The sequence below is a fragment of the Pelophylax lessonae genome, assembly GCF_965119305.1.
Source record: "Pelophylax lessonae genome assembly, chromosome: 9".
In the NCBI taxonomy this organism is placed as follows: Eukaryota; Metazoa; Chordata; class Amphibia; order Anura; family Ranidae; genus Pelophylax; species Pelophylax lessonae.
In genome coordinates, this window is record NC_138776.1 from 270339715 (window position 1) to 270366586 (window position 26872).

Consider the following 26872-nt stretch of genomic DNA (forward strand, 5'->3'; position numbering starts at 1 on the left):
ACTGACTGAATACATTGTTTCTATGTGTTCATCAGATGATGGGGGATCTAGGTGGAGCCTCCGTACTGCTCTCTCCTTTACAATAAAGTCTCCTCTTACCCGGTGATGTGAGGGGCGGCTGATTCTCCATCATGACGTCCTTGTAGAGATCCTTGTGTCCTTCTAAATACTCCCACTCCTCCATGGAGAAATAGACAGTGACATCCTGACACCTTATAGGAACCTGACACACACAATGATACAGTCACCATCCAGACACATCCCTTGTCTGTTACTGGATAATGTCCCAGAATTCCCAGCACCGCTCACCTCTCCTGTCAGCAGCTCCATCATCTTCTTGGTGACTTCTAGAATCTTCTCCATGTTGTGTCTCTCAGGTTTTAGGGAGTCACATGGAGGCACTGTGATGGTCATATGATCACCTGACTTCAGAAGAGGAAATCTCTGTATTGGAGAACCAATAGGAATATCATGTTAGAATCCCAGAATCCTCCTCCCCTCTCAGGTCAGGTCTGTGTTTTATTAATAGAGATAAGAGTGATGTCATGTGACCTCCCAGAATCCTCCTCACCTCTCTGGTCAGCAGGTAGATGATCTCCAGGGTGAGGTTTAGTATCTTCTCAGCCATGTGACTCCGGTCCTCCTCCATCCTCAGTGATGTGGTCATGTGATCTATGCGGGTTTCCCTGTAGATGGATAGTGGAGAATTATTTGGACTGTATTGGTTGTACAATGTTAGGATGGGGATATAAGGGGGTAATATTCCGGCTGCCCCAGGTGGGAATTGGAACAGGTAGATCGGTATACTTATGGGTCTATTTATAAAAAAAAAATGCATGGGATTACTCAGCTTCTCCCCTGACCACAGTGACCGGGGAATGACGCCTGGAAGTGATGAAATTCTCATCTCTTTATTCACCTGGAGGGGAGATCCGAGAACTGATCACCCTTCACTCCATCCACCATGCCGATCCCGAGCCTACAGGAGGGGCAGAGGAGCCCGGGGTACATGGCGGAGGTTTCAGGTTCGAGAGAAGGGGTCAGTATCTTCGAGGGAAGGGTGTCGAATCGTCAATTTCAGTACAACCCGAATCTCCTCCCTCGTTACAAGAGACTGCTAAGGTGAGAAGGCGACAACTCCAGAATGAAGAGAATGTTCCGGCCAAGTAAGTGGGGGAATGTTCTGCCCCTGAAGGGGTTAATCTAGGTTTCCACACTATATATGTGTGTATCATCATCTGCTGGAGATAAAAGAGGTCACAGTGACTATGGAGGAAGAGGACGGACATGACGGGGGGGGGGGGGGGGGGTTACTCGGTGTAAATAGAAAATAAGATCTTATTACCTCCTCTGCTGCCACTTCCAGCAATGTCTCCTCTGTACTTTGTACCTCAGGAACTTCCTGTGTGTTGCCGACATCACTTCCTGTCTTCCATAGAGACTTCCTGTCTGGGTTGAAGTGAGATCACCACCTTGTGGAGCTCAGAGGAACTGCAGCCCCGAGAAACGTCTCGTAGTGAGAACACGGCCTTGTGCTGTGTGTGTATGTACTGTATATCCTTATAGATGGGGGTCATCTCCACTCCCACCAAGGGGGGGAGAAATATATTACTGCCTAGTCCAGCCTTTCTCAGCCAGGGTTCCTGCAAATTTTTCTAGGGGTTCCTTGAGCAATGAACAACTTCTGTCTCTCAGCAACAACTGACATCAATGATCTGTAAGGGGGGGGGGGGGGGGGAGTCTTCCCACTGATGATGATATAAGGGGGTCCTTCTCCCATTGGTCACCAATGTAAAGGGATTACTGCACTGACCAATGATATAAGGGGGTTCAGCTTTCAGCGCGGTCATGTAGCACTGTACTCATATGACATTTTTATCATTATTTTTACCAATAGGTGGCAGTGCGCTACTACCACATTTATACACTAAGGGGACGGAAGTCCCTCTAACAGAAGCCGGGTAACGGTTTTCTTCCTTTCTTCACACTGACCGCATGAAGAAAAAATACAAAATAAAAGACGATAACCGGTTTCTGTTTCCTTCATCAGCTGTCATTGGCTGACAGCTAATCACGTGGTAAAGGGCCCGTTGTGATTGGCCCTTTACCCTGCGATTAGCCGAGTCACAAGGACGGGCAGCGTGAGAACGGGAGGACGTCCATGTACACCCTCCTGGCATTTGAAGCCTGCTCTGTAGCAGTCTTTCAGCTATAGCACGGGTGTCAGGTGGTTAAAATATATACAAAGAAAAAAGAGTTACATAAAAAGACACCGGATTGGCTACTCACTATGAGAATAGAAACAGAAAAATACTTCACCAAAGTTTATCCTTTGGCAGAAGCATGTCAGAAGATTAGTGAGGTTGAAAAAAGACATCAGTCCATCCAGTTCAACCTATGATGTGTGTGTGTTTTCTGTTAACCGTACATTGTATACCCCTGTATGTTGTATATTGTATACCCCTGTATGTTGTACATTGTATTCCCCTGTATGTTGTACATTGTATACCCCTGTATGTTGTACATTGTATTCCCCTGTATGTTGTACATTGTATACCCCCTGTATGTTGTACATTGTATACCCCTGTATGTTGTACATTGTATACCCCTGTATGTTGTACATTGTATACCCCTGTACGTTGTACATTGTATACCCCCTGTACGTTGTACATTGTATTCCCCTGTACGTTGTACATTGTATACCCCCTGTATGTTGTACATTGTATACCCCCTGTATGTTGTACATTGTATACCCCTGTATGTTGTACATTGTATACCCCCTGTATGTTGTACATTGTGCACCCCTGTATGTTGTGGTCTTAAAGGTGCCCATCTAATAGTTTTTTGAAACTATCAATGCTCCCTGCTGATACCACTGCTTGTGGAAGCGAATTCCACATCCTTACCGCTCTGACAGTAAAGAACCCCTTACGCTGGTTAAGGTTAAACTACTTTTCCTCTAGTTTTATTCAGTGGCCACGTGTCTTATTGTATTCCTTTTCTCTGAATAGGTTTTTCCATATGCTAGGGTCGCCAGTACAGTATTTGTACATTGATATCATATCCCCCCTCAATCGTCTCTTCTCCAGAGAGAATAAGTTCAGTGCTTGTAGTCTTTCCTCATAGCTGATGTCCTCCATTCCCCTAATTATTTTTGTTGCTCTTCTCTGGACTCTCTCCAGTTCCTGCACATCCTTCCCGAGGACCGGTGCCCAGAACTGGACGGCATACTCCAGATGTGGCCGGACCAGAGTCTTGTAGAGTGGGAGAATAATCTCTTTATTTCTGGAGTGAATCCCCTTTTTTATACATTCCAGTATTCTGTTGGCTTTGCTTGCAGCAGCTTGGCATTGCATGCCATTCCTGAGCTTTTTGTCTACTAGGACCCCCAGGTCCTTTTCCATCTTAGATTCACCCAGAGGATCACCGCCTAGTGAGTAACTTGGGTGTATTTCTGAAACCCAAATGCATTAGCTTAAATTTTTCAACAATAAACCTCATCTGCCATGTAGTTGTCCACCCCATTATTTTGTTCAGATCTGCTTGCAAGGTAACCACGTCCTGTATAGAAGATATTGGCCTGCTTAGTTTAGTATTATCCGCAAATACTGAGATTGTGCTGGATATCCCATCCTCTAGGTCGTTTATAAATAAATGACATAGGATTGGTCCCAGGACAGAACCTTGGGGGACCCCACTTTCCACACCCGCCCAATCCGAGTACTCCCCATTAATCACCACCCTCTGGACTCTCCCCTGGAGCCAGTTCTCTATCCAGGTACTCACCCTATGGTCCATACTACCTTCCTTAGTTTGTACAGTAAGCGTTTGTGGGGAACGGTGTCAAATGCCTTTGCAAAGTCCAGATACACCACATCCACAGACCTTCCTTTATCCAGATACACCACATTCACAGACCTTCCTTTATCCAGATACACCACATCCACAGGCCTTCCTTTATCCAGATACACCACATTCACAGACCTTCCTTTATCCAGATACATCACCTCCATCTGTCTTCCTTTATCTGGGTACAGCACATCCATAGACCTTCCTTTATCCAGATACACCACATCCGCACGCCTTCCTTTATCCAGATACACCACATCCATAGGCCTTCCTTTATCCAGATACACCACATCCATAGGCCTTCCTTTATCCAGATACACCACATCCACAGGCCTTCATTTATCTAGATGGCAACTTACTTCTTCATAGAAGGTTAATAGATTGGTCTGGCAAGAACGATTTTTCATGAATCCATGCTGATTACTACTAATAATACCGTTTTTATTACTAAAGTCTTGTATGTGGTCCCTTATAACCCCCTCCAGTATCTTGCAGACTACAGATGTTAGGCTGACCGGCCTGTAGTTCCCAGGGAAATATCTTGGCCCTTTTTTAAATATTGGTACCAAGTTGGCTTTTTTCCAATCATTCCCGTCAGTAGACTATCAATAAAGATCAAGAATATTGATTTGGCTATCACCTGGCTGAGTTCTTTAAGGACCCTCGGCTGTAAGCCATCTGGTGCCGGGGACTTATTTATGTTAAGTTTTTCAAGTTTAGTTTGGAGTCTGTCTTCTGTTAACCATGGCGGTACTTCCTGTGACGTGTTATTAATGTTAACATTACATTCTAGGTTACTGTATCCCCCCAATTCTTTTGTGAAGACTGAGAAAAATTATTTAGCACCTTTGCCTTCTCCCTGTCCTCTGTGGCCAGATTCCTTTCATCATCCTTTATGGGGCCAATATGTTCTGGTCTCGCTTTCTTACTGTTTATATACTTAAAGAATTTCTTGTTTTTTTTTTTTTACTCTCTTCCGCTATATGTCTCTCGTGTTCTATTTTAGCCGCCTTGATTGCACTCTTACATTTTATTGCATTCTTTGTAATGTTGGAATGCTGCCAATGACCCCCCAGCATTGTATTTTTGAAGGCCTTTTCTTTAGTTTTCATATGGCTTTTTATGTTGGAGTTTAGCCACCCAGGGTTTAGTTTTGCTCTTTTAAACTTATTCCCCTTCAGAATGCACTGGCCAATCCCTTTGTTTAGTATGTTCTTGAAACACTCCCGATTTCCCTCCATGTTTTTTGTTCCTAGGGTTCTATCCAATTTTATATGGTCTATTAAAGAGTGCAGTTTAGGTAAGTTGGCTCCTTTGAAAGTCATTATCCTTGTCTTACCCTTGTGTTTCCTATTTCTATGATTTATACTGAAACTAATTGACCTATGGTCACAGTTTCATAAGCTGCCCCATATTTCTACATCCGTAAGCAGGTCTGTATTGTTGGTAATCAGTAGGTCTATTACCGCATTGTTTCTTGTCGGTGCATTCACCATCTGACCCATAAAATTGTCCTGCAAAACATTTAGGAACTGCCGAGCCTTAGATGAATGCGCAGTTCCTTCTGCCCAGTCTATATCTGGATAATTAAAGTTCCCCATTATAATGACAGTTCCCATTCTTGCTGCCATTCCAAGCTGTGATAGGAGGCCCGCCTCCCCCTCCTCCCTCTGGTTTGGAGACCTATAGCATACGCCCAATATTACCTTCCCCATAGTACCTTCCCTTTGAAGTTCTACCCATAGAGATTCTACCTCCTCTCTAGCTCCATTTGTGAAATCGTTCCTCAGATTTACTTGCACATCGTTCTTGATATACAGACATACCCCTCCCCCTTTTTTACCATCTCCATCTCTGTGACATAGGGAATACCCCTGAATGGTCGCCAGCCAATCATGAGAGCTTTCAAACCAAGTCTCTGAAATTCCCACAAAATCAAAATCCTCCTCATACATTAGCATCTCCAATTCTCCTATCTTGTTGGCCAGACTTCTAGCATTGGCATACAGACCTCGTAATTTTGTCCGGTTGCATACTATATCCTCGTTTGATGTTATGAGGCTGCACTTGCGATTTCTACCTACCTTGGGTTTAGGATCTCTGGACACCCTACCACTGATGCCCCAATTAATGCCCACTGAACCTTGCTCCTCGCTGGCTAGTTCTAAATCTGTATTCCCCCTTAACCTAATTTAAAAGCCCCTCTAACTTTTTGGCCATTTTCTCTCCCAGTATAGAGAGAACCAGCTTGGTAGAAATCACCATGTCCATATCCCATGCTTCTCAACTTATTGGAATATGGATGTGGGCTGGACTTTAGCCATTGGCCAATCAACCCCAGGGGGGGAGGGGGGTGTTCCCGTCTCAGCCCACAGAATGTTCTGTGTTCTGAAGTGACCAGAGTTGGATGGGCCCAGGAACGGTTCGGAGCACTGGGTTGGGAATAGGATTTCCAACACCAGCACATTGGTCCGATCACGACAGTACCAATCATTGCCCTCCTGCCACAATCAGGCGCCATATAATGGTTTTGTGTTTTCCTCTGGGATTCTACGTATGCTACAAATACCGATTTCCATGTACACATCACCCAACATGTGTCACATCAGAAGGAATTATTTTCATCTCTCTGCCGCTTATATTTTACCTTTTTTATGAGAGATAAAATGTATTCCTCAGATCTGCTGATACCAATCAAAGCTGGCTGACAGTTTGAGGCCTCCTGACTGCCCCCTGCTGGTTCTTGTAGACAAAATTACTAGAACTTTCCTTGAGGCTTCAGGATAGTGGGAAATGGGTCTACACGGATGGGATACTTTTAAAGGCATCTAGGTGCCATCTCTATCCAAGAGCTTGCTCTGTCCTTTTCACATACTAATAGAGGAACATACGCTATGTTGCCAAAAGTATTGGGACACCTGCCTTTATACACACACACACACACACACAAACTCTAATAGCATCCCAGTCTTACTCTGTAGGGTTCAACATTGAGTTGGCTCACCCTTTGATAGACACACTCCTTGTGGACGGCCTTCCCAGAAAAGTTGAAGCTGTTAAAGCTGCAAAGGGTGGGCCAACTCAATATTGAACCCTACGGACTAAGACTGGGATGCCATTAAAGTTCATGTGCGTATAAAGGCAGGCGTCCCAATACTTTTGGTAATATGGTGAATGTCTATGACTGATAACTGGGAATTCTGTATTATTAATACCATGTAATTACACCATATCTACAATTATATTCTTCTACAAATCACATCTCACCTACTGGAAACGCCACCCGACTCACATATTTATGTTAAAGGGCACTAGATGGAACTGACCATTATAGGAAATCACCATTTGCCATGATTGGGCGATTGCGTGTCAAATTCGATGAACAAATTTTTAACAAACAGACCTGTAAATGTTTTGTGAAAGTTTCCACCACAAAATGTACTCAGCCAATGAAAGGTAAGGACTCCATTTTTATTTTTCTCCTGCTCAATGGCCAACACAGGACAACACTTCATCCATGTCTTTGGTGATCTCTGATCTCCTTATGAAGCGTTTCTTACATGATGAAGATCAGCCATGGAGTCTATCTGAGGTGTATATCAGGGTGTGCTTCTTCCCCACATGTCCACCAACATTCATATAGAAGACATTTCCCGCACTCAAGGCACTAATACACCTCCAGGGTTGTGTGGGACCCCTGAGGTACAAGAAGACAGCACTTAAGTGAGGAACAATTCCCTCACTCAGGACAGGAAAGTGGCTTCTCCCCCATGTGAGATCTCTGATGTCTGTCACGATTGGCCTTCAGTGTAAAAAAATACCCGCAAACAGCACATGGATACGGCTTCTCCCCCGTGTGAGATCTCTGATGTCTGCGAAGATTGGACTTCTGTGAAAAACATTTCCCGCACTCAGGACAGGAAAATTGCCTCTCCTTATGACACTTCAGATGTGTGACAAGATCTGACTCTTTCACAAAACATTTTCCACACTCAGAACAGAGATTAGGCTTTTCAGCCGTGTGAGTCTTTTGATGTGCAGCAAGATGTGACCTCTGTGAAAAGCATTTCCCACACTTAGGACAGGAATACGGCTTCTCCCCTGTGTGAGATCTTTGATGTGTAACAAGAACTGATTTCTCTGCAAAACATTTTCCACACTCAGGACAGGAATACGGCTTCTCTCCCGTGTGCAATTTCCGATGTTTGGTAAGATTTGACTTCTGTACAAAACATTTCCCGCACTCAGGACAGAAATATGGCTTCTCCCCCGTGTGCACTTTCTGATGTGTTGAAACATGGGACTTCTGAGAAAAACATTTCCCACACTCAGGACAAGAATATGGCTTCTCGCCTGTGTGAAATCTTTTATGCTTATCAAGATTGCCTTTAAAATTGAAAAACTTCCCGCACTCAGTACAGGAATACCTCTTATCTGTTGGAAGGACGGCACTGTCCCTCACAGTCTGAGGTTCCTCAGGATAAGAGGAATACGATGGTCCGGCACCGTCCCTCACAGTCTGAGGATCCTCAGGATAAGAGGAATACGATGGTCCGGCACCGTCCCTCACAGTCTGAGGTTCCTCAGGATAAGAGGAATACGATGGTCCGGCACCGTCCCTCACAGTCTGAGGTTCCTCAGGATAAGAGGAATACGATGGTCCGGCACCGTCCCTCACAGTCTGAGGATCCTCAGGATAAGAGGAATACGATGGTCCGGCACTGTCCCTCACAGTCTGAGGTTCCTCAGGATAAGAGGAATATGATGGTCCATCTACACTGTGTGGTGCCGGATGGACATTTGAGGTAGCCGGGTTTTCTCCTGGACTATACTGTGTGATGTCCTCATCTTCTACTTTACAGTCTGGAGACAAAGTGAGACAATCCTCTGAGGTTTTCCTCATCTCCCGTCCATCTACTAAAATAGAAATACAAAGATTATTACTAGACATCAGCAGATTGGTTCCCCTAAACCAGGACTCCGCCCACATCAGACAGCTTTGTCTCTGAGGATCTTACAATTCCCCCCTCAAGGTAAGTATATAGTGCAGGGGTCAGGAGTCATAATATTTGTGTTCAGTAATCAGTTGCAGAGGTCGCACACCGCTGCCTCCCATCTCCTGAGACTGCACTCAGTGACTTGGGTGTGAGACTATACAGAGATATCCCTCCACCCGGCACAGCCAGCAAATAACAGAGCAAGTAACCCCGGGAGAATTGTTCTGTCAGGGATTTTGCTAGACCTGGGCTTGGGGCAGAAGATCCAAGGTACATACCCCAGGTGTCTATACTCAGCAACGCCTATGGTAAAAAATCAACATTTTGCTGCCAGCTGAACCCCAGAATCTCCATAAATCCAGTCTAGAGACATAAATTGTGTCTGCAGCACAGAGAAGGAAGATTATCCGAGAGAAATACAGGACGGGGAACACAGCTCAGGAAAGTGACCAGGGTATTACAGGCTGATATCACCGAGTCCCCGCTGTACTCTGGACCAATCAGTGAGCAGTATGGGTGGAGGAATGTATTTAGTGTTAATGACCCACCTGTGCTGATCTCTGTAGGAGTGTCCTCCTCTATAAATGTCCCTGTTATTCCATCCTCCTCCATAGACTGCTGATCATCCCTCACATACGTCTCTTCTTCTTCTGATTTAATCTCTAATTCTATATCGATTGGATCTCCACTCTAAACCAAGAGAATGATAGAAAATATCACCTGTAAAATAAAAACTTTAGCTTGTGACATCACATAAGAATTTCATTATCTCCACCAGTCCATGTCCTAGTTGTTCTGTTCCACCAACCTTGAAACATTGAGGGATGGTGTGATCTTCCTGTGTGGAATCCCGGGAATACAGAGGATGGGGACATCTCTCTGGTGGGTTCCTGGAATAAGGTGGCTCCATCATCACTCCATACTCCTCATCCTCCTCTTTATACTCTTCTTTAACAATAATATTATAATCCCCGAGATTTCTATTCTGAAATATAATAAGATATTTATTTTAACAAACATGCTTGTGTATAAATCATAACTACCAATAATTGTTCCTCATCTACCTGATGATGGTGAGGGATGGTGTGATCTTCCTGTGTGGAATCCCGGGAATACAGAGGACGGGGACATCTCTCTGGTGGGTTTCTGGTATTAGGTGGCTTCATCATATCCTTGTGTCTTTCTGTAAACTCCTCCATCACTCCATAACCCTCATCCTCCTCTTTATACTCTTCTTTAACAATATTATCCTCCCTGAGGTTTCCACTCTAAAATATAATAAGATATTGTTTGTATATATTCATTGCTTTTGTATAAATCATAACTATCAGTGATTGTTCCTCACCTACCTGATGATGGTGAGGGATGGTGTGACCTTCCTGTGTGGAATCCCGGGAATACAGAGGACGGGGACATCTCTCTGGTGGGTTCCCATTACTGGATCCATCTGTAGGAAACACACACACTGACTGAATACATTGTTTCTATGTGTTTATCAGATGATGGGGGATCTAGGTGGAGCCTCCGTACTGCTCTCTCCTTTACAATAAAGTCTCCTCTTACCCGGTGATGTGAGGGGCGGCTGATTCTCCATCATGACGTCCTTGTAGAGATCCTTGTGTCCTTCTAAATACTCCCACTCCTCCATGGAGAAATAGACAGTGACATCCTGACACCTTATAGGAACCTGACACACACAATGATACAGTTACCATCCAGACACATCCCTTGTCTGTTACTGGATAATGTCCCAGAATTCCCAGCACCGCTCACCTCTCCTGTCAGCAGCTCCATCATCTTCTTGGTGACTTCTAGAATCTTCTGCATGTTGTGTCTCTCAGGTTTTAGGGAGTCACTTGGAGGCACTGTGATGGTCATATGATCACCTGACTTCAGAAGGGGACATCTCTGTATTGGAGAACCAATAGGAATATCACGTTAGAATCCCAGAATCCTCCTCACCTCTCTGGTTAGGTCTGTGTTTTATTAATAGAGATAAGAGTGATGTCATGTGACCTCCCAGAATCCTCCTCACCTCTCCGGTCAGCAGGTAGATGATCTCCAGGGTGAGGTTTAGTATCCTCTCAGTCATGTGACTCCGGTCCTCCTCCATCCTCAGTGATGTGGTCATGAAGCGGGATTCTCTGTAGATGGATAGTGGAGAATTATTTGGACTGTATTGGGTGTACAATGTTAGGATGGGGATATAAGGGGGGGGGGGGTAATATTCCGGCTGCCCCCAGTGGGAATTGGAACAGGTAGATCGGGTTACTTAGGCGTCTATTTATAAAAAGAAATTGCATAATCATTCATCCAGCAACTCTGTATAAGTATTTGTTGTGTGCAAACTGCGATTACAAGCATTCTTCTTGTTTTTCTCTTTACAAATCTTATTTTATTAAAGTGAAATACCACATTGGGGGCCACTAGATGGAGCTGAGGAGCACAAGAAATACATAGAGTATATCATTGTAAGAAGAGATACAATACAACAATTCTGGAGAACACTAGAGGGAATAAATGTAACCAATGGGTGTATACCTTTTGTTGAAAAGTTATTGGAGCCCCATTTGTATGCAGCCTGCCATCACCTTGCTGTGCAGTAAACAGTGAGTACTGAAAGCATTCACCTCCATCAATATACTACAAAGGCAGAGAGACCTCATATGAGAGGAAGAGTTACTGCACAGGGGGGAGAGCAGTTTCCACACGGGTAAAAAGTAGGGGAGAGTAGTTACTGCACAGGGAGATAGTAGGGGGGAGAGCAGTTGCTGCACAGGGAGATAGTATGTGGAGAGCAGTGGCTGCACAGGAAGATAGTAGGGGGGAGGGCTGTTACTGCACAGGGAGATAGTAGGGGGAGAGCAATTGCTGCACAGGGAAATAGTAGGGGGAGAGCAGTTGCTGCACAGGGAGATAGTAGGGGGAGAGCAGTTGCTGCACAGGGAAATAGTAGGGGGAGAGCAGTTGCTGCACAGGGAGATAGTAGGTGGAGAGCAGTGGCTGCACAGGGAGATAGTAGGGGGGAGGGCTGTTACTGCACAGGGAGATAGTAGGGGGAGAGCAATTGCTGCACAGGGAGATAGTAGGGGGGAGAGCTGTTACTGCACAGGGAGATAGTAGGGGGGAGAGCTGTTACTGCACAGGGAGATAGTAGGGGGAAAGCAGTTGCTGCACAGGGAGATAGTAGGGGGAGAGAAGATGCTGCACAGGGAGATAGTAGGGGAGAGCAGTTGCTGCACAGGGAGATAGTAGTTACTGCACAGGGAGATAGTAGTGGGAGAGAAGATGCTGCACAGGGAGATAGTAGGGGGAGAGCAGCTATTGCACAGGGAGATAGTGGGGGGGAGAGCAGTTACTGCACAGGGAGATAGTAGGGGGAGAGAAGTTATTGCACAGGGAGATAGTGGGGGGAGAGCAGTTGCTGCACAGGGAAACATAGAAAAGTGACGGCAGAAAAAGACAGAGTAGTCCATCAAGCCCGCCCCTTTTTTTACGTTAACTTTATAGCCTGACTATAGATCTATGTTTGTCCCCCGGAATGTATGAAGCCATTTACTGTTGACTGTCTCACTACCTCTGCTGGTAGTTTATTCCAAGAATCAACTACCCTTTCAGTAAAATAATACTTTCTAAGATTAGTTTTGGACTTTCCACTTGTTCACTCAGTTGGAGGCCGTGTCTTTGATTTTGGTTTCCTATTGAAAACACCGCCCTCCTGGACCTTACTCACCCCGTTGATGTATTTAAAGGTTTCTCTCATGTCTCCCCTTTCCCTTCTTTTCTCCAAACTGGACAGATTAAAGCGGATGTAAACCTCAGCCATGAACCTTGAACTAAGCACATGTATCTGTACTGTTTACTTCTCTCTCTCTCTCCCCAAAGCTCTGAGCGTCGTTTCTCTCTGGTGCTTCCTTCCTTGGTTATCAGCAGGAGTCACTTTTGAGAAGTTTTCCTGACACACGAGATAAGATTTGTGACGGGGAGATAAGAACACAGTGTATCTATTCAGACTACAGCTCTGCATGTTCCTTTGTTTCTCTGCCTATGTGGAGGGGGTGGGGTAATTTCCTCCAATCAGCTCTCATATAGCGTATAAGAGCTGTAACCGCAGTTCTGCACTCCTTCCTCTGTACTCCAAACAGATGCAGAACGACCTCCTTCCTGCTGCTGGTGACCCCTCTAGTGATATAAAGATCTATATAGAGGAATCAGGACCTCCTTCCTCCTCCCGGTGACCCCTCTAGTGATTTAAAGATCTATATAGAGGAATCGGGACCTCCTTCCTCCTGCTGGTGACCCCTCTAGTGATATAAAGATCTATATAGAGGAATCAGGACCTCCTTCCTCCTGCTGGGGACCCCTCTAGTGATATAAAGATCTATATAGAGGAATCAGGACCTCCTTCCTCCTGCTGGTGACCCCTCTAGTGATATAAAGATCTATATAGAGGAATCAGGACCTCCTTCCTCCTGCTGGTGACCCCTCTAGTGATTTAAAGATCTATATAGAGGAATCGGGACCTCCTTCCTCCTGATGGTGACCCCTCCATTGATATGAAGATCTATATAGAGGAATCAGGACCTCCTTCCTTCTGCCGGTGACCCCTCTAGTAATATAAAGATCTATATAGAGGAATCAGGACCTCCTTTCTCCTGTTGGTGACCCCTCTAGTGATATAAAGTTCTATATAGAGGAATTAGGACCTCCTTCCTTCTGCCGGTGACCCCTCTAGTGATATAAAGATGAATATAGAGGAATCAGGACCGCCTTTCTTCTGCCGGTGACCCCTCTAGTGATATAAAGATCTATATAGAGGAATTGCGACTTCCTTCCTCTTGCTGTGGACCCCTCCATTCATATGAAGATCTATATAGAGGAATCAGGACCTCCTTCCTGCTGCTGGGGACCCCTCTAGTGATATAAAGATCTATATAGAGGAATCAGGACCTCCTTCCTCCTCCCGGTCATCCCTCTAGTGATATAAAGATCTATATAGAGGAATCTGGACCTCCTTCCTCCTGTTGATGACCCCTCTAGCGATTTAATGATCTTTATAGAGGAATCGGGACCTCCTTCCCTCTGCCGGTGATCCCTCGTGCTCATCTCTTCTGGGTCCACTCACCGGAGGGGAGGGCCAAGAACCGATTATCCTCCGCTCCATCAGCCATGCCGGTCCCGGCCTGAAGGAGGGGCGGGGGGAAGTCCACGGTACATGACAGAGGTAGTCAGGTGTGGGGGAGGGGTGTGTATCTTTCGAAGAATGGGTGTGGAAGTGTGCCTACTGAAGTGCCAACTTCAGTACAACCCCAGTCCAAATCTCATCCCTCATTACAAGAGACTGATTAGGCGAAAAGGTGACACATCTCCAAAATTAAGAGAATGTTCTGACCCTGAGTGGGTTAATCTAGGTTTGCACAATATATCTGTGTGTATCATCATCTGCTGGAGATAAAAGAAGTCACAGTGACTATGGAGGAAGAGGACGGACATGACGGGGGGGGGGGGGGGGTTACTGGGTGTAAATAGAAAATAAGATCTTATTACCTCCTCTGCTTCCAATTTCTGCAATGTAACCTCTGCACTTCGTACCTCAGGAATTTCTTGTCTGTAGCTGACATCACTTCCTGTCTACCATAGAGACTTCCTGTTTGTACCTGACATCACTTCCTGTTTTCCATAGAGACATCCTATCTTTATTGTAGATGTGAGATCCCCACCTTGTGGAGCTCAGAGGAACTGCAGCCCAGAGAACTGTCTCGTAGTGAGAACACGGCCTTGTGCTGTGTGTGTATGTACTGTGTATCCTTATAGATGGGTCATCTCCACTCCCACCAAGAGGGAGAGAAATATATTACTGCCTAGTCCAGCCTTTCTCAGCCAGGGTTCCTCCAAAGGTTTCTAGGGGTTCCATGAGCAATGAACAATTTCTGTCTCTCAATAACAACTGACATCAATGATCTGTAAGGGGGGGGGGGGGCAGTCTTCCCACTGATGACAATGTAAGAATGTCCTTCTCCCACTGACCACTGATATAAGGGGGTCCTTCTCCCATTGGTCATCCATGTAAGGGACCACTACACTGACCACTGATATAAGGAGGTCCTTCTCCCATTGGTCACCCATGTAAGGGACCACTACACTGATATAAGGGGGTCCTTCTCCCATTGGTCATCCATTTAAGGGACCACTACACTGACCACTGATATAAGGAGGTCCTTCTCCCATTGGTCACCCATGTAAGGGACCACTACACTGATATAAGGGGGTCCTTCTCCCATTGGTCACCTATGTAAGGGACCACTACACTGACCACTGATATAAGGGGGTCCTTCTCCCATTGGTCACCCATGTAAGGGACCACTACACTGATATAAGGGGGTCCTTCTCCCATTGGTCACCCATGTAAGGGACCACTACACTAACCACTGATATAAGGAGGTCCTTCTCCCATTGGTCACCTATGTAAGGGACCACTACACTGACCACTGCTATAAGAGGGTCCTTCTCCCATTGGTCACTACCCCCACCATGTTCAGCTAGTTGCCTGCAGGACTGGACCCGGCATGGCAGATGTTGCGATGTAGAAGGTATAGGGAGACCAGTGAACATCTGTTTTTATAGGCTCTTGATGTCTCATTAAAGACAACCTGTCATGACAATATCCTATCACATAGGGGGTTATTGGTTCCTTATATGAAAGCAATAAAGTTAAATGGAAAAAAGTGTGTAGCACCCTCTAGTGTGCTAGAATGTAAATAGGTTTGTTAGTGTAGGAAAATTTAGCTTGGCTGAGTGACAGTCAGGCTGGGTTGAATCTTGGTCAGGGCTGAGTGACTCAGGGAGGCTGGATGACTCAGAAAGCAACCCCGTTCAGTACCTATCCCTACTTACTGGAACCTTGGAGAAACTCCTAGAACAATGGGTGGGAGGAGCTGCTTGGAGTATTCATGAGGGGCCTAGCCAATCCTCAGCAAAATGGACTGGGAAGAGGCAGGCCACCTCATAAATACTCATGGGTCCTGCAGTCGGGTGGAAGATGGAGATTGAGTGCTGAGGAGACTGTTTGTGGCTCTTGAGGATGCCCCTAGTCTGTGTGTGGGGGGGGGGGGGGTGCTGAAGGGGTACTCTTATAATACTCAGAGGAGTCCTGTCCTGGATGCACGGGAGCAAGTGTGAGGACAGCAGGAGAGAGTCAGCACATCTGGGAGCTCTCCAGAAGAAGTCAGCAGGGTGGGCTGGTGAGTGTGACAGTCTGGGAGGACTGTGGGAAGTAGCCAGGAGGGCTAATGAAAGGAGCAGCTGCAGTCAGGTGAGTTGGCAATGCCTGAAGAGGTGGTTCTGGGATCAGTAGCCACGGGGATATAGGCTGGGCTCTGGACTTTGCTACACAATGAAAGGGGCCCGGGGTCCCTGCCTGTAAAGGGCTTTTGCTCACAAATCTGACTGTTTCCTCTTTTCTGTGAGATTGTGTGTCAAGTGAAGGAAAAAGTGACATTGGTAAATATCAGCGTACACAGGCCAGTATTATGCAGAAAGGAAATAAGAGGAGAGAGCGAGATAGAGCAAAGAAAGGAAAGAGGGGGGTTATTTGGTTATGCGCCCCCCCCCCCACTACGACCCACCAGCTCCTGGGGTTAGGGATCCCCCAGTCCAGGATTTAAATTCGTCAGAGCACCGGAATACATCCCAGGTGGACCAAACGGTGGAGAATCGCTCCTCTCCACCACCCTCCCGAGCCAACAGACGTTCCAGGTCTCTGATCCCATCTACCTCCAAGGCCCACTCGAGCTTAGAAGGCACGTTTGAAGTCCTCCAATGTCTTGGGATCACCGTCCTGGTTGCTGCCAGGAAATGTCAAAGAACACCTTCCTAATAGATTTGAAAAAGCCCGGAATTAGTGACAATAGGGCCAATTCCGGCGTAATAGTAACAGTGCAGTGATAGCCTAAAGCCTGCAGTACACAGCTACTGTATAATCGTTCCCCAGAACCCATGGATTGGGGGCAGGGGAGGACTGGGCCAGGGGGCAGGGTGGCGATAGCCCCCTGGGCCGCTCTGATGCTCCGTAAAAAGGCTGCATCGTTTCTGCCACAGACATGCCTACAGTATTTCTGGTGAAGAGAAGTAAAAAGTCTCCACCGCTGACCTACTGAGTGCGGGATAAAGACAAGGACAGTGCGCAGGCCTCCCCCCCAGCATGGATGGTGTAAACTGTGTCTGAACAGAGGCCAATTCCATGCCACACTGGAGACTCTCCTCCCCCGAGCCAGCCCAGATTAAGCTGTCGCAGCTCCCCCCAACCACCTCCTGCTGGCCAGGTCAGGAACCCAGATTTGGCTGGTGAGTAGAGAGTACATTGGGTGGAGCCTCAGCCTGGAATGGGGATCAGGAGGAGGCCGGGAAGAGAGATAGTGGGAGTGGGGCCAACTTGCTGCACCATGGGCTTCTGGTTTGTACTTTCCCCCTGGGCCGAAGGTTGCCAGTCTACCCCTGATTGGGGGGCATTCCCACCATATATGGAGCATCGTACCCTAAGATGACATGCATCTTCCAGCAAGCATCCGACAAGAGCGGATTAACATGTTTGACCATGGAGGGGCACCTATACTACCTAGTCAGAAGCTTAAACCCTTTCTCCTGCACCTTAGTGGTCGGAGAAAGTGCATGAGGCAGAGCAAAGCATTTTCGCCAGTCGATAAGGGAGATGTCTCATCCAAGCTCCCTTCCCCAAACATATGTGTATGTGGGTAGCTTAGGAAGGTGTACCCCGATACAGTTGGGATAAAGAGTGTGTGTGGCGGGGGTCGTCTTGGAGCAAAGGCGTATCAAAGCCTGAGGGGTCCCCACGGATGTCTAAGAGAGGTGCGTAGATAAGAAAGGACTTGCTTCCTCTGTAGCCAGCCTGTTGCGCTACTTTGAAGGTGTCGAAGATCTGGAGTGGACAATAGTGATGGGTCTGCCCGCAGTATGTTTTATGCTTTTTATCAAAACTGCTCTTGGTGTGCCGGTTCATTTTAAATATTCTCTAGCCATTTCTGTACTGTCCAGTATACCTTCATTATAAATTTTGTTGTTCCCACATTTGATACATCGTCCAATGTCAGTTCCTGACCTCACAAATGTGCTTCTGGAAGAACAGTCAGACATTCCCATAGACACTCCTAAACCTTGTGGCCAGCCTTCCCAGACCCACCCAAAACTGGCTCATCCATGTCTTTATGGACCTTTTTATTGGAGATTGATCACACATTATTCAAATACACTGCTCAAAAAAATTAAAGGAACACAGAGGTGTCCAAACTACGGCCCTCCAGCTGTTGCGGAACCTACACAACCCATGAGACATTGTAAATCTCTGACATTCACAGAAATGACTAACCATAATGGGAATTGTAGTTCCTGAACAGCTGGAGGGCCAAAGTTTGGACACCCCCGGAGTAGAGCATCAAGTCAATGAAACTCCTGGAATATCGATCTGGTCAGTTAGGTAGCAGAGGGGGTTGTTAATCAGTTTCCGCTGCTTTGGTATTAATGAAATGAACAACAGGTACACTAGATGGGCAACAATGAGACAACCTCCAAACAGGAATGGTTTTACAGGTGGAGGCCACTGACATTTTTTTCCCTACTCATCTTTTCTGACTGTTTTTCACTAGTTTTGCATTTGGCTGGGGTCAGTGTCACTACTGGTAGCATGAGGCCATACCTGGACCCTATAGAGGAGGGGTATTGAATTAGAATTCACAGAGGTCCAGTCACTTACATTTTCTTCTAGCAGAGGTCGGAATTGCATGTTTGATACCTTATGGCACCTTGAAGCATCGGACAAAAGCTGCACATTTTTGTGACCGCCGAACCAGCTTGGTGCAGCGCAATTTAAAAAGAGAGTCAGGGACTGCTTTTTCTGCGTTTCTGCATCTAAAAACGGCCTACATGCAGAACACAGGTAGCAGTGATGTAAACCTAGGCTCAGATCCTTCACATCACAACAATGTTCTCAGCCCCCCCCCCCCCCCTGCACATCACAGACCCCTCACATCACTCCCCCCCCCCAATAATCCCATCTCCCCATCACATTCCCTGGATTCCAGGAGACAGGCAGTTAATCTAGGAGAGAGGGACAGGACCGTAGAAGGTCCTAAACCCATCAGCAGGACCGGTATCTGCTCCTTTGTGCAAGAAGGAACAGGATGAGCACTGCCAGAGCCCTACAAAATGACCTCCTGCCAAACAATCAGAAACAGACTTCCTGAGGGCCCGACGTCCTCTAGTGGGTCCTGTGCTTACTGCCCGGCACCGTGGACTTTGATTGGCATTTGCCATTGAAATTCAGAATTGGAAGGTCCGCCACTGGCACCCTGTGCTTTTCACAGATGAGAGCAGGTTCACCCTGAGCACATGTGACAGACATGAAAGGGTCTGGAGAAGCCATGGAAAACATTATGCTGCCTGTAACATCGTTCAGCATTACCAGTTTGGTGGTGGGTCAGTGATGGTCTGGAAAGGCATCTCCATGGAGGGGCCTACAGACCTCTACAGGCTAGACAATGGCACCCTGACTGCTATTAGGTATCAGGATAAAAAACTTGGACCTATTGTCAGACCCTACACTGGTGCAGTGGGTCTTGGGTTCCTCTTGGTGCATGACAATGCCTGGCCTCATGTGGTGAGAGTACGCAGCCAGTTCCTGGAGGATGAAGGAATTGATACCATTGAATGGCCCCCACGCTCGCCTGACCTAAATCCAATAGAACTCCTATGGGACGTTATGTTTTGGTCCATCCAACGCCGCCAGGTTGCACCTCCGTCTGTTCATGAACTCAGTGATGTCCTGGTCCAGATCTGAGAGGAAAAATCCCCAGGACACCATCCATCATCTCATTAGGAGCATTCCCCGACATTGTCAGGCATGCATACAAGCACGTGGGGGCCATACACACTACTGAGGACCATTCTGAGGTCTGCAATGACATTTCAGCAAAATGGATGATAATTTTTATTTCCATCAAATGATGTGGCATCCTGTCCTTCCTGACATATCACCCAGCCCATACCAGTATAGATCCCAACACATTCCCCAATCCATACCAGTATAGATACCAACACATTCCCCAGTCCATACCTGTAGAGATCCTAACACATTACCCAGTCCATACCAGTATAGATCCTAACACATTCCCCAGTCCATACCAGTATAGATCCTAACCCATTCCCCAGTCCATACCAGTATAGATCCTAACACATCACCCAGTCCATACCAGTATAGATACTAACACATTACCCAGTCCATACCAGTATAGATACTAACACATTACCCGGTCCATTTCAGTATAGATCTGAAGACTCACCAGACGCCTATGCCTAACCACTCTCATGGACTAGGCAACAACAGCATATAGTAAAATCACATTTCCTCCAGATCTCCGATTTGTGCTGCAAAGACTCCTCTGGAAGATTTCCTGGTAAATTTATAGTGAGTCTGAATTTTAGATACTTCTCCCTGCACTGTGGTGGTGGTGGTGGTGGCAAGCAAGGGTGGTCCCCATAAGTCGCACCTGTGATCCTTCATGTTTGCACTTTCATTGCTCTATGCACTTTATACCTATGGACTTTATGGACTCCTATTGATGTGATTTCATGCTTTTATGTATTTATGACTTTATGCTTATATTTATCACATCTGATTCATATATTTTGGTATATGTTATCATCCTATTTATTTGGTAAGAGGTTATCACCATCCCTGCGCTACTGAAATTCCAATGAAAAAGCCAGTTCCTGTTTTTTCTGGATGAATTTTATTTTTTATTATAGGAAGAGTTAAATTATTTTTTTTTATCTGCAAGGTGCTGTGCCACCCTATATGAGTGGTGGGCAGTGGGCACAGTTCAGTCAGTGGGCCTGACACACACTGGCAGGCAACTGCAATTATATTAAAGGGTAAAAACTAAATGACCTTTTTATCTGCAAGGTACTGTGCCACCCGATATGAGTGGTGTGCACACAGTACAGTCTGTATGTATATATATATATATATATATATATAAAAATAAAAGCAGACTGATATACCAGCCCTAAAAAGGGCTTTTTGGGGTGCTGTCAGGACGCTGTCCTTACAGCAGGAGCGGACACAGAACACTGTCCTAGCTAATGATTTCCCTATCAATTCAGCAGCAGCAGCAGCAGCCCTCTCCCTGCTCTAACTAACTCTGCAGCTTCAGAATGAATCTAAGGTGGATGCTGTCCTTGCTTTTTTATAGGATGTGGGAGGGTCTGGGAGGGAGGGTATGCTGATTGGCTGGACTGTGAGGTACAGGGTCAAAGTTTGCTCAATGATGATGTATAGGGGGCGGACCGAACATCGCATATGTTCGCCCGCCGCGGCGAACGCAAACAAGCAATGTTCACCGGCGAATAGTTCGGGACATTTCTACTCCAGACTCTTATATTTATGTTATAGACCACCAGATGGAACTGACCATTATAGGAAATCACCTTTTGCCATGGTTGGCCAAATGCGTGTCACATTCGATGAACACATTATTTCAAACCAGATCTCTAAATCTTCCCGCACAAAATGTACTCAGCCAATGAAAGGTAAGGACTCCATTTTTATTTTTCTCCTGCTATCAATGGCCAACACGGGACAACACTTCATCCATGTCTTTGGTGATCTCTAAACTCCTTATGAAGTGTTTCTTACATGATGAAGATCAGCCATGGAGTATATCTGAGGTGTATATCAGGGTGTGCTTCTTCCCCACATGTCAACCAACATTCATATAGAAGACATTTCCCACACTCAAGGCACTAATACACCTCAAGGGTTGTGTGGGACCCCTGATTTACAGGCAGACAGGACTTCAATGAGAAACAATTCCCTCATTTAGGACAGGGATATGGCTTCTCCCCCGTCTATGACCTCTGATGTCTGTAAACATTTCTGTTGGACTTCTGTGTAAAACATTTCCCTCAGTCAGACCAGGAAAGTGGCTTCTCCCCCCGTGTGCGATCTCTGATGTGCAGAAAGGCTGGACTTAAATGAAAAACATTTCCCGCACTCAGCACAGGAATACGGCTTCTCCCCCGTGTGAGATCTCTGATGGATGGAAAGATAACACTTCTGTGCAAAACACTTCCCGCACTCAGGACAGGAATACGGCTTTTCCCCCGAGTGACACCTTTGATGTGTGACAAGATCTGATTTTTGTACAAAACATTTCCCGCACTCGGAACAGGAAAAAGGCTTCTCACCCGAGTGCCATCTCTGATGGCTGTAAAGATAGGACTTCTGTGAAAAACTTTTCCCGCACTCAGGACAGGAATACGGTTTCTCCTCCGTGTGAGATCTCTGATGTCTGTGAAGATTGGACTTTAGTGAAAAACATTTTCCGCACTCAGGACAGGAATGTGGCTTTTCCCCTGAATGAGTCCTTTGACCTGTAACATGAACTGATTTTTGTACAACAAAATTTCCGCACTCAGGAGCAGAAAATGGCTTCTCCCCCGTGTGAGACTTCAGATGTATGACAAGATCTGATTTCTTTACAAAACATTTCCCGCACTCAGAACAGAGATTAGGCTTTTCAACCGTGTGGGTCCTTTGATGTCCATCAAGATGAGACTTCTGTGAAAAGCATTTCCCGCATTCAGGACAGGAATACGGCTTTTCTCCAATGTGAGTTCTTTGATGTGTGACAAGAACTGATTTCTGTGCAAAACATTTTCCACACTTAGGACAGGAATATGGCTTCTCCCCTGTGTGAGATCTCTGATGTATGATAAGATTTGAAATCTGTACAAAACATTTTCCGCATTTAGGACAGCAATACGGCTTCTCCCCTGTGTGAGATCTCTGATGTGTTGAAAGATGGGACTTTTGAGAAAAACATTTCCCGCACTCAGGACAGGAATACGGCTTCTCACCTGTGTGAGATCTTTTATGCTTCTTAAGATTGCCTTTAAAATTGAAACACTTCCCGCACTCAGAACAGGAAAACCTCTTATCTGTTGGAAGGACGGCACCGTCCCTCACAGTCTGAGGTTCCTCAGGATAAGAGGAATACGATGGTCCATCTACACTGTGTGGTGCAGGATGCACATCTGAGGAAGCCGGGTTTTCTCCTGGACTATTCCCCGTATGAGATCTTTGATGTGTGATAAGAAATGATTTCTGTACAAAACATTTTCCACACTCAGGACAGGAATACGGCTTCTCTCCCGTATGAATTCTCTGATGTACAGAAAGACTGGACTTCCTTGAAAAACATTTATCACACTCAGAACAAGGAAATGTCTTCTCTCCCGTGTGAGTTCTCTGATGTACTGAAAGATGGGATTTCTGTGAAAAACATTTCCCACACTCAGGGCAGGAATACGGCTTCTCACCCGTGTGAGATCTTTTATGAACATTAAGATTGCCTTTCAAATTGAAACACTTCCCACACTCAGGACAGGGAAACCTCTTATCTGTTAGAAGGACGACAGTATACCTCACAGTTTGAGGTTCCTCAGAATAAGATGAATACGATGTTCCGGCACTGTCCCTCACAGTCTGAGGTTCCTCAGGATAAGAGGAATACGATGGTTCGGCACTGTCCCTCACAGTCTGAGGTTCCTCAGGATAAGAGGAATACGATGGTCCGGCACTGTCCCTCACAGTCTGAGGTTCCTCAGGATAAGAGGAATACGATGGTCCATCTACAATGTGTGGTGCCGGATGGACATTTGAGGTAGCCGGGTTTTCTCCTGGACTATACTGTGTGATGTCCTCATCTTCTACTTTACAGTCTGGAGACAAAGTGAGACAATCCTCTGAGGTTTTCCTCATCTCCCGTCCATGTACTAAAATAGAAATACAAAGATTATTACTAGACATCAGCAGATTGGATCCTCTAGCCAACCAAGATGAAGACTGGACTGATTCTGAAGACCACCATCATTGGGTTACTGACTCCTCCCTCATTATAACTTTCTGTTTAAAGCGGAGTTCCGGCCACAAAATCGACATAATCGATTTTGTGGCCATCCGATTGCTTTTCATCACCTGAAAAGGAAATGGATAGTTATGATTTTTTTTTTTTTTTTTTTACTTACCTTGTTACTGTATAAAAATTGAATCACCTTTCTTCCACTTCCTCCCTCGGCGGCCGCGGCCCGCGCCGTCACTTCCAATTTGCAATGATTCCTGGGAGCTGAACGTCATCGCTCCCAGGAAACATGCGACGGCACCGGCCCCGCTCGTCACTTCCGGTGCGACGCCGCATTCCCTGCTAAACAGCTTCTGGGCATGCCCAGAAGCTGTGGAGGAATGCAGCGCCGCACCAGAAGTGACGAGAGGGGCCGGTGCAGGCGCATTCTGGGAGAAGAGGACACAGAAGAGGATCACGCTGGCTTCAGCTGCCCACATCAGAGATGGCAACGCTGGAGAAGAAATTTTAAAAGTGAGTATTTCTTCTTGCAGGTAAGTGCGAACCGGGACAGATCAGAGGCTATCCATTGTGGAATGTACTAGCCCTGACTGTCCCGGGGGTATGTTTATTGAAAATATTTTTTTGTGGCCGGAAATCCACTTTAAGGTTCCAAAGTTGGAGGATGTTATCACATTATTATCACCATGTAAAAGTCTGTCCTCCAATCAGTTCATCAGATATAAAATGTTGAGCTGGTAGGAAATGGGTGTAATAAAAGAGAATCCATATTATGTGTATATATAGCAGTGGGTAGAGGGGAGAAGTCAGGAGTGTGTAATGTACAACATAGAGTATATAGTGCAGGGGTCAGGAGTGTGTAATGTACAACATAGAGTATATAGTGCAGGGGTCAGGAGTATGTAATGTACAATATAGAGTATATAGTGCAGGGGTCAGGAGTATGTAATGTACAACATAGAGTATATAGTGCAGGGGTCAGGAGTGTGTAATGTACAACATAGAGTATATAGTGCAGAGGTCAGGACTCATAATATCTGTGTTCAGTAATCAGTTGCAGAGGTCCCACACCGCTGCCTCCCATCTCCTGAGACTGCACTCAGTGACTTGGGTGTGAGACTATACAGACATATCCCTCCACCCGGCACAGCCAGCAAATAACAGAGCAAGTAACCCCGGGAGAATTGTTCTGTCAGAGATCTTGCTAGACCCGGGCATGGGGCAGAAGAACCAAGATACATACCCCAGGTGTCTCGGTCAAGCAACGTCTATGGTAAAAAAACAACATTTTGCTGCCAGCTGAACCCCAGAATCTCCATAAATCCAGTCTAGAGACATAAATTGTGTCTGCAACACAGAGAAGGAAGATTATCCGAGAGAAATACAGGAATACAGGACGGGGAACACAGCTCAGGAAAGTGACCAGGGTATTACAGGCCAATATCACCCAGTCCCCGCCCTACTCTGGACCAATCAGTGAGCAGTATGGGTGGAGGAATGTATTTAGTGTTAATGACCCACCTGTGCTGATCTCTGTAGGAGTGTCCTCCTCTATAAATGTCCCCGTTATTCCATCCTCCTCCATAGACTGCTGATCATCCCTCACATACGTCTCTTCTTCTTCTGCTTTAACCTCAACTTTTATATCTATACGATCTTCATCCTAAACCAAGAGACGGATCAGCAATATCATCTGTATAATATAAGCTTTAGCTTGTAACATCACATAAGAAATCCAAACTATCTCCACCAATCCATGTTCTAGTTGCTCCATCCCACCAACCTTGAAACATTGAGGGATGGTGTGACCTCCCTGTGTGGAATCCCGGGAATACAGAGGACGGGGACATCTCTCTGGTGGGTTCCTGGTATTAGGCGGCTCCATCATATCCTTGTGTCCTTCTGAATCTTCCTCCATCATTCCATACTCCTCATCCTCCTCTTTAAACTCTTCTTTAACAACATTAGTATCTTCCCCGAGGTTTTCATTCTTAAATATAATAAGATATTCATTGTAACAAACATACTTGCATATAAATCAAGACTACCAGTGATTGTTCCTCATCTACCTGATGATGGTGGGGGATGGTGTGACCTTCCTGTGTGGAATCCCGGGAATACAGAGGACGGGGACATCTCTCTGGTGGGTTCCCATTACTGGATCCATCTGTAGGAAACACACACACTGACTGAATACATTGTTTCTATGTGTTTATCAGATGATGGGAGATCTAGGTGGAGCCTCCGTACTGCTCTCTCCTTTACAATAAAGTCTCCTCTTACCCGGCGATGTGAGGGGCGGCTGATTCTCCATCATGACGTCCTTGTAGAGATCCTTGTGTCCTTCTAAATACTCCCACTCCTCCATGGAGAAATAGACAGTGACATCCTGATACCTTATAGGAACCTGACACACACAATGATACAGTCACCATCCAGACACATCCCTTGTCTGTTACTGGATAATGGCCCAGAATTCCCAGCACCGCTCACCTCTCCTGTCAGCAGCTCCATCATCTTCTTGGTGACTTCTAGAATCTTCTGCATGTTGCGTCTCTCAGGTTTTAGGGAGTCACATGGAGGCACTGTGATGGTCATATGATCACCTGACTTCAGAAGAGGAAATCTCTGTATTGGAGAACCAATAGGAATATCATGTTAGAATCCCAGAATCCTCCTCACCTCTCCGGTCAGGTCTGTGTTTTATTAATAGAGATAAGAGTGATGTCATGTGACCTCCCAGAATCCTCCTCACCTCTCCGGTCAGCAGGTAGATGATCTCCAGGGTGAGGTTTAGTATCCTCTCAGTCATGTGACTCCGGTCCTCCTCCATCCTCAGTGATGTGGTCATGTGAGCTATGCCGGTTCCCTGTAGATGAATAGTGGAAAATTATTTGGACTGTATTGGGTTTACAATGTTAGGATGGGAATATAAGGGGGTAATATGCTGGCTTCCCCCGTTGGGAACAGGTTGATCGGTTCCTTAGGGGTCTATCTACAAAATAAATTTGCATAATTATTCATCCAGAAAATCTACATGAGCATTTGTTGTGTGCAAATTTTATTTTATTAAGGCCAGTAGTGAAAAAACAA

General features: G+C 45.9%; 4 protein-coding genes across 4 annotated transcripts in view; all 4 read right to left on the reverse strand.

The window, feature by feature from the left end:
- LOC309564045 (uncharacterized protein) overlaps positions 1-14470 on the reverse strand; it is a gene marked incomplete at its 3' end in the record, with an annotated part of 140480 nt that extends 126010 nt beyond the window's left edge. The window contains exons 1-2 of the mRNA XM_082268670.1: positions 14394-14470; positions 572-686 (exon numbers count right to left, since the gene is read on the reverse strand). Coding sequence (XP_082124796.1) covers positions 572-686; positions 14394-14467 — 189 coding nt within the window. The 5' untranslated portion in view covers positions 14468-14470. The remainder of the gene's footprint in view (positions 1-571; positions 687-14393) is intronic.
- The window catches only part of LOC309564464 (uncharacterized protein), a gene marked incomplete at both ends in the record, with an annotated part of 826241 nt that overhangs the window by 288872 nt on the left and 510497 nt on the right, over positions 1-26872 (reverse strand). The window contains 1 exon segment of the mRNA XM_082269094.1: positions 21887-23311. Coding sequence (XP_082125220.1) covers positions 21887-23311 — 1425 coding nt within the window.
- Positions 7589-10977, reverse strand: LOC309564049 (uncharacterized protein; the record flags this gene model as incomplete). The annotated part of the gene is made up of 5 exons (XM_082268674.1): positions 7589-8593; positions 10196-10293; positions 10410-10488; positions 10620-10754; positions 10882-10977. The coding sequence occupies 5 exons, from the start codon at positions 10975-10977 to the stop codon at positions 7589-7591; spliced, it is 1413 nt and encodes a 470-aa protein (XP_082124800.1).
- LOC309564050 (uncharacterized protein) lies at positions 25239-26630 on the reverse strand (the record flags this gene model as incomplete). Its single annotated transcript, XM_082268675.1, has 5 exons — positions 25239-25442; positions 25861-25946; positions 26063-26186; positions 26273-26407; positions 26535-26630. The coding sequence occupies 5 exons, from the start codon at positions 26628-26630 to the stop codon at positions 25239-25241; spliced, it is 645 nt and encodes a 214-aa protein (XP_082124801.1).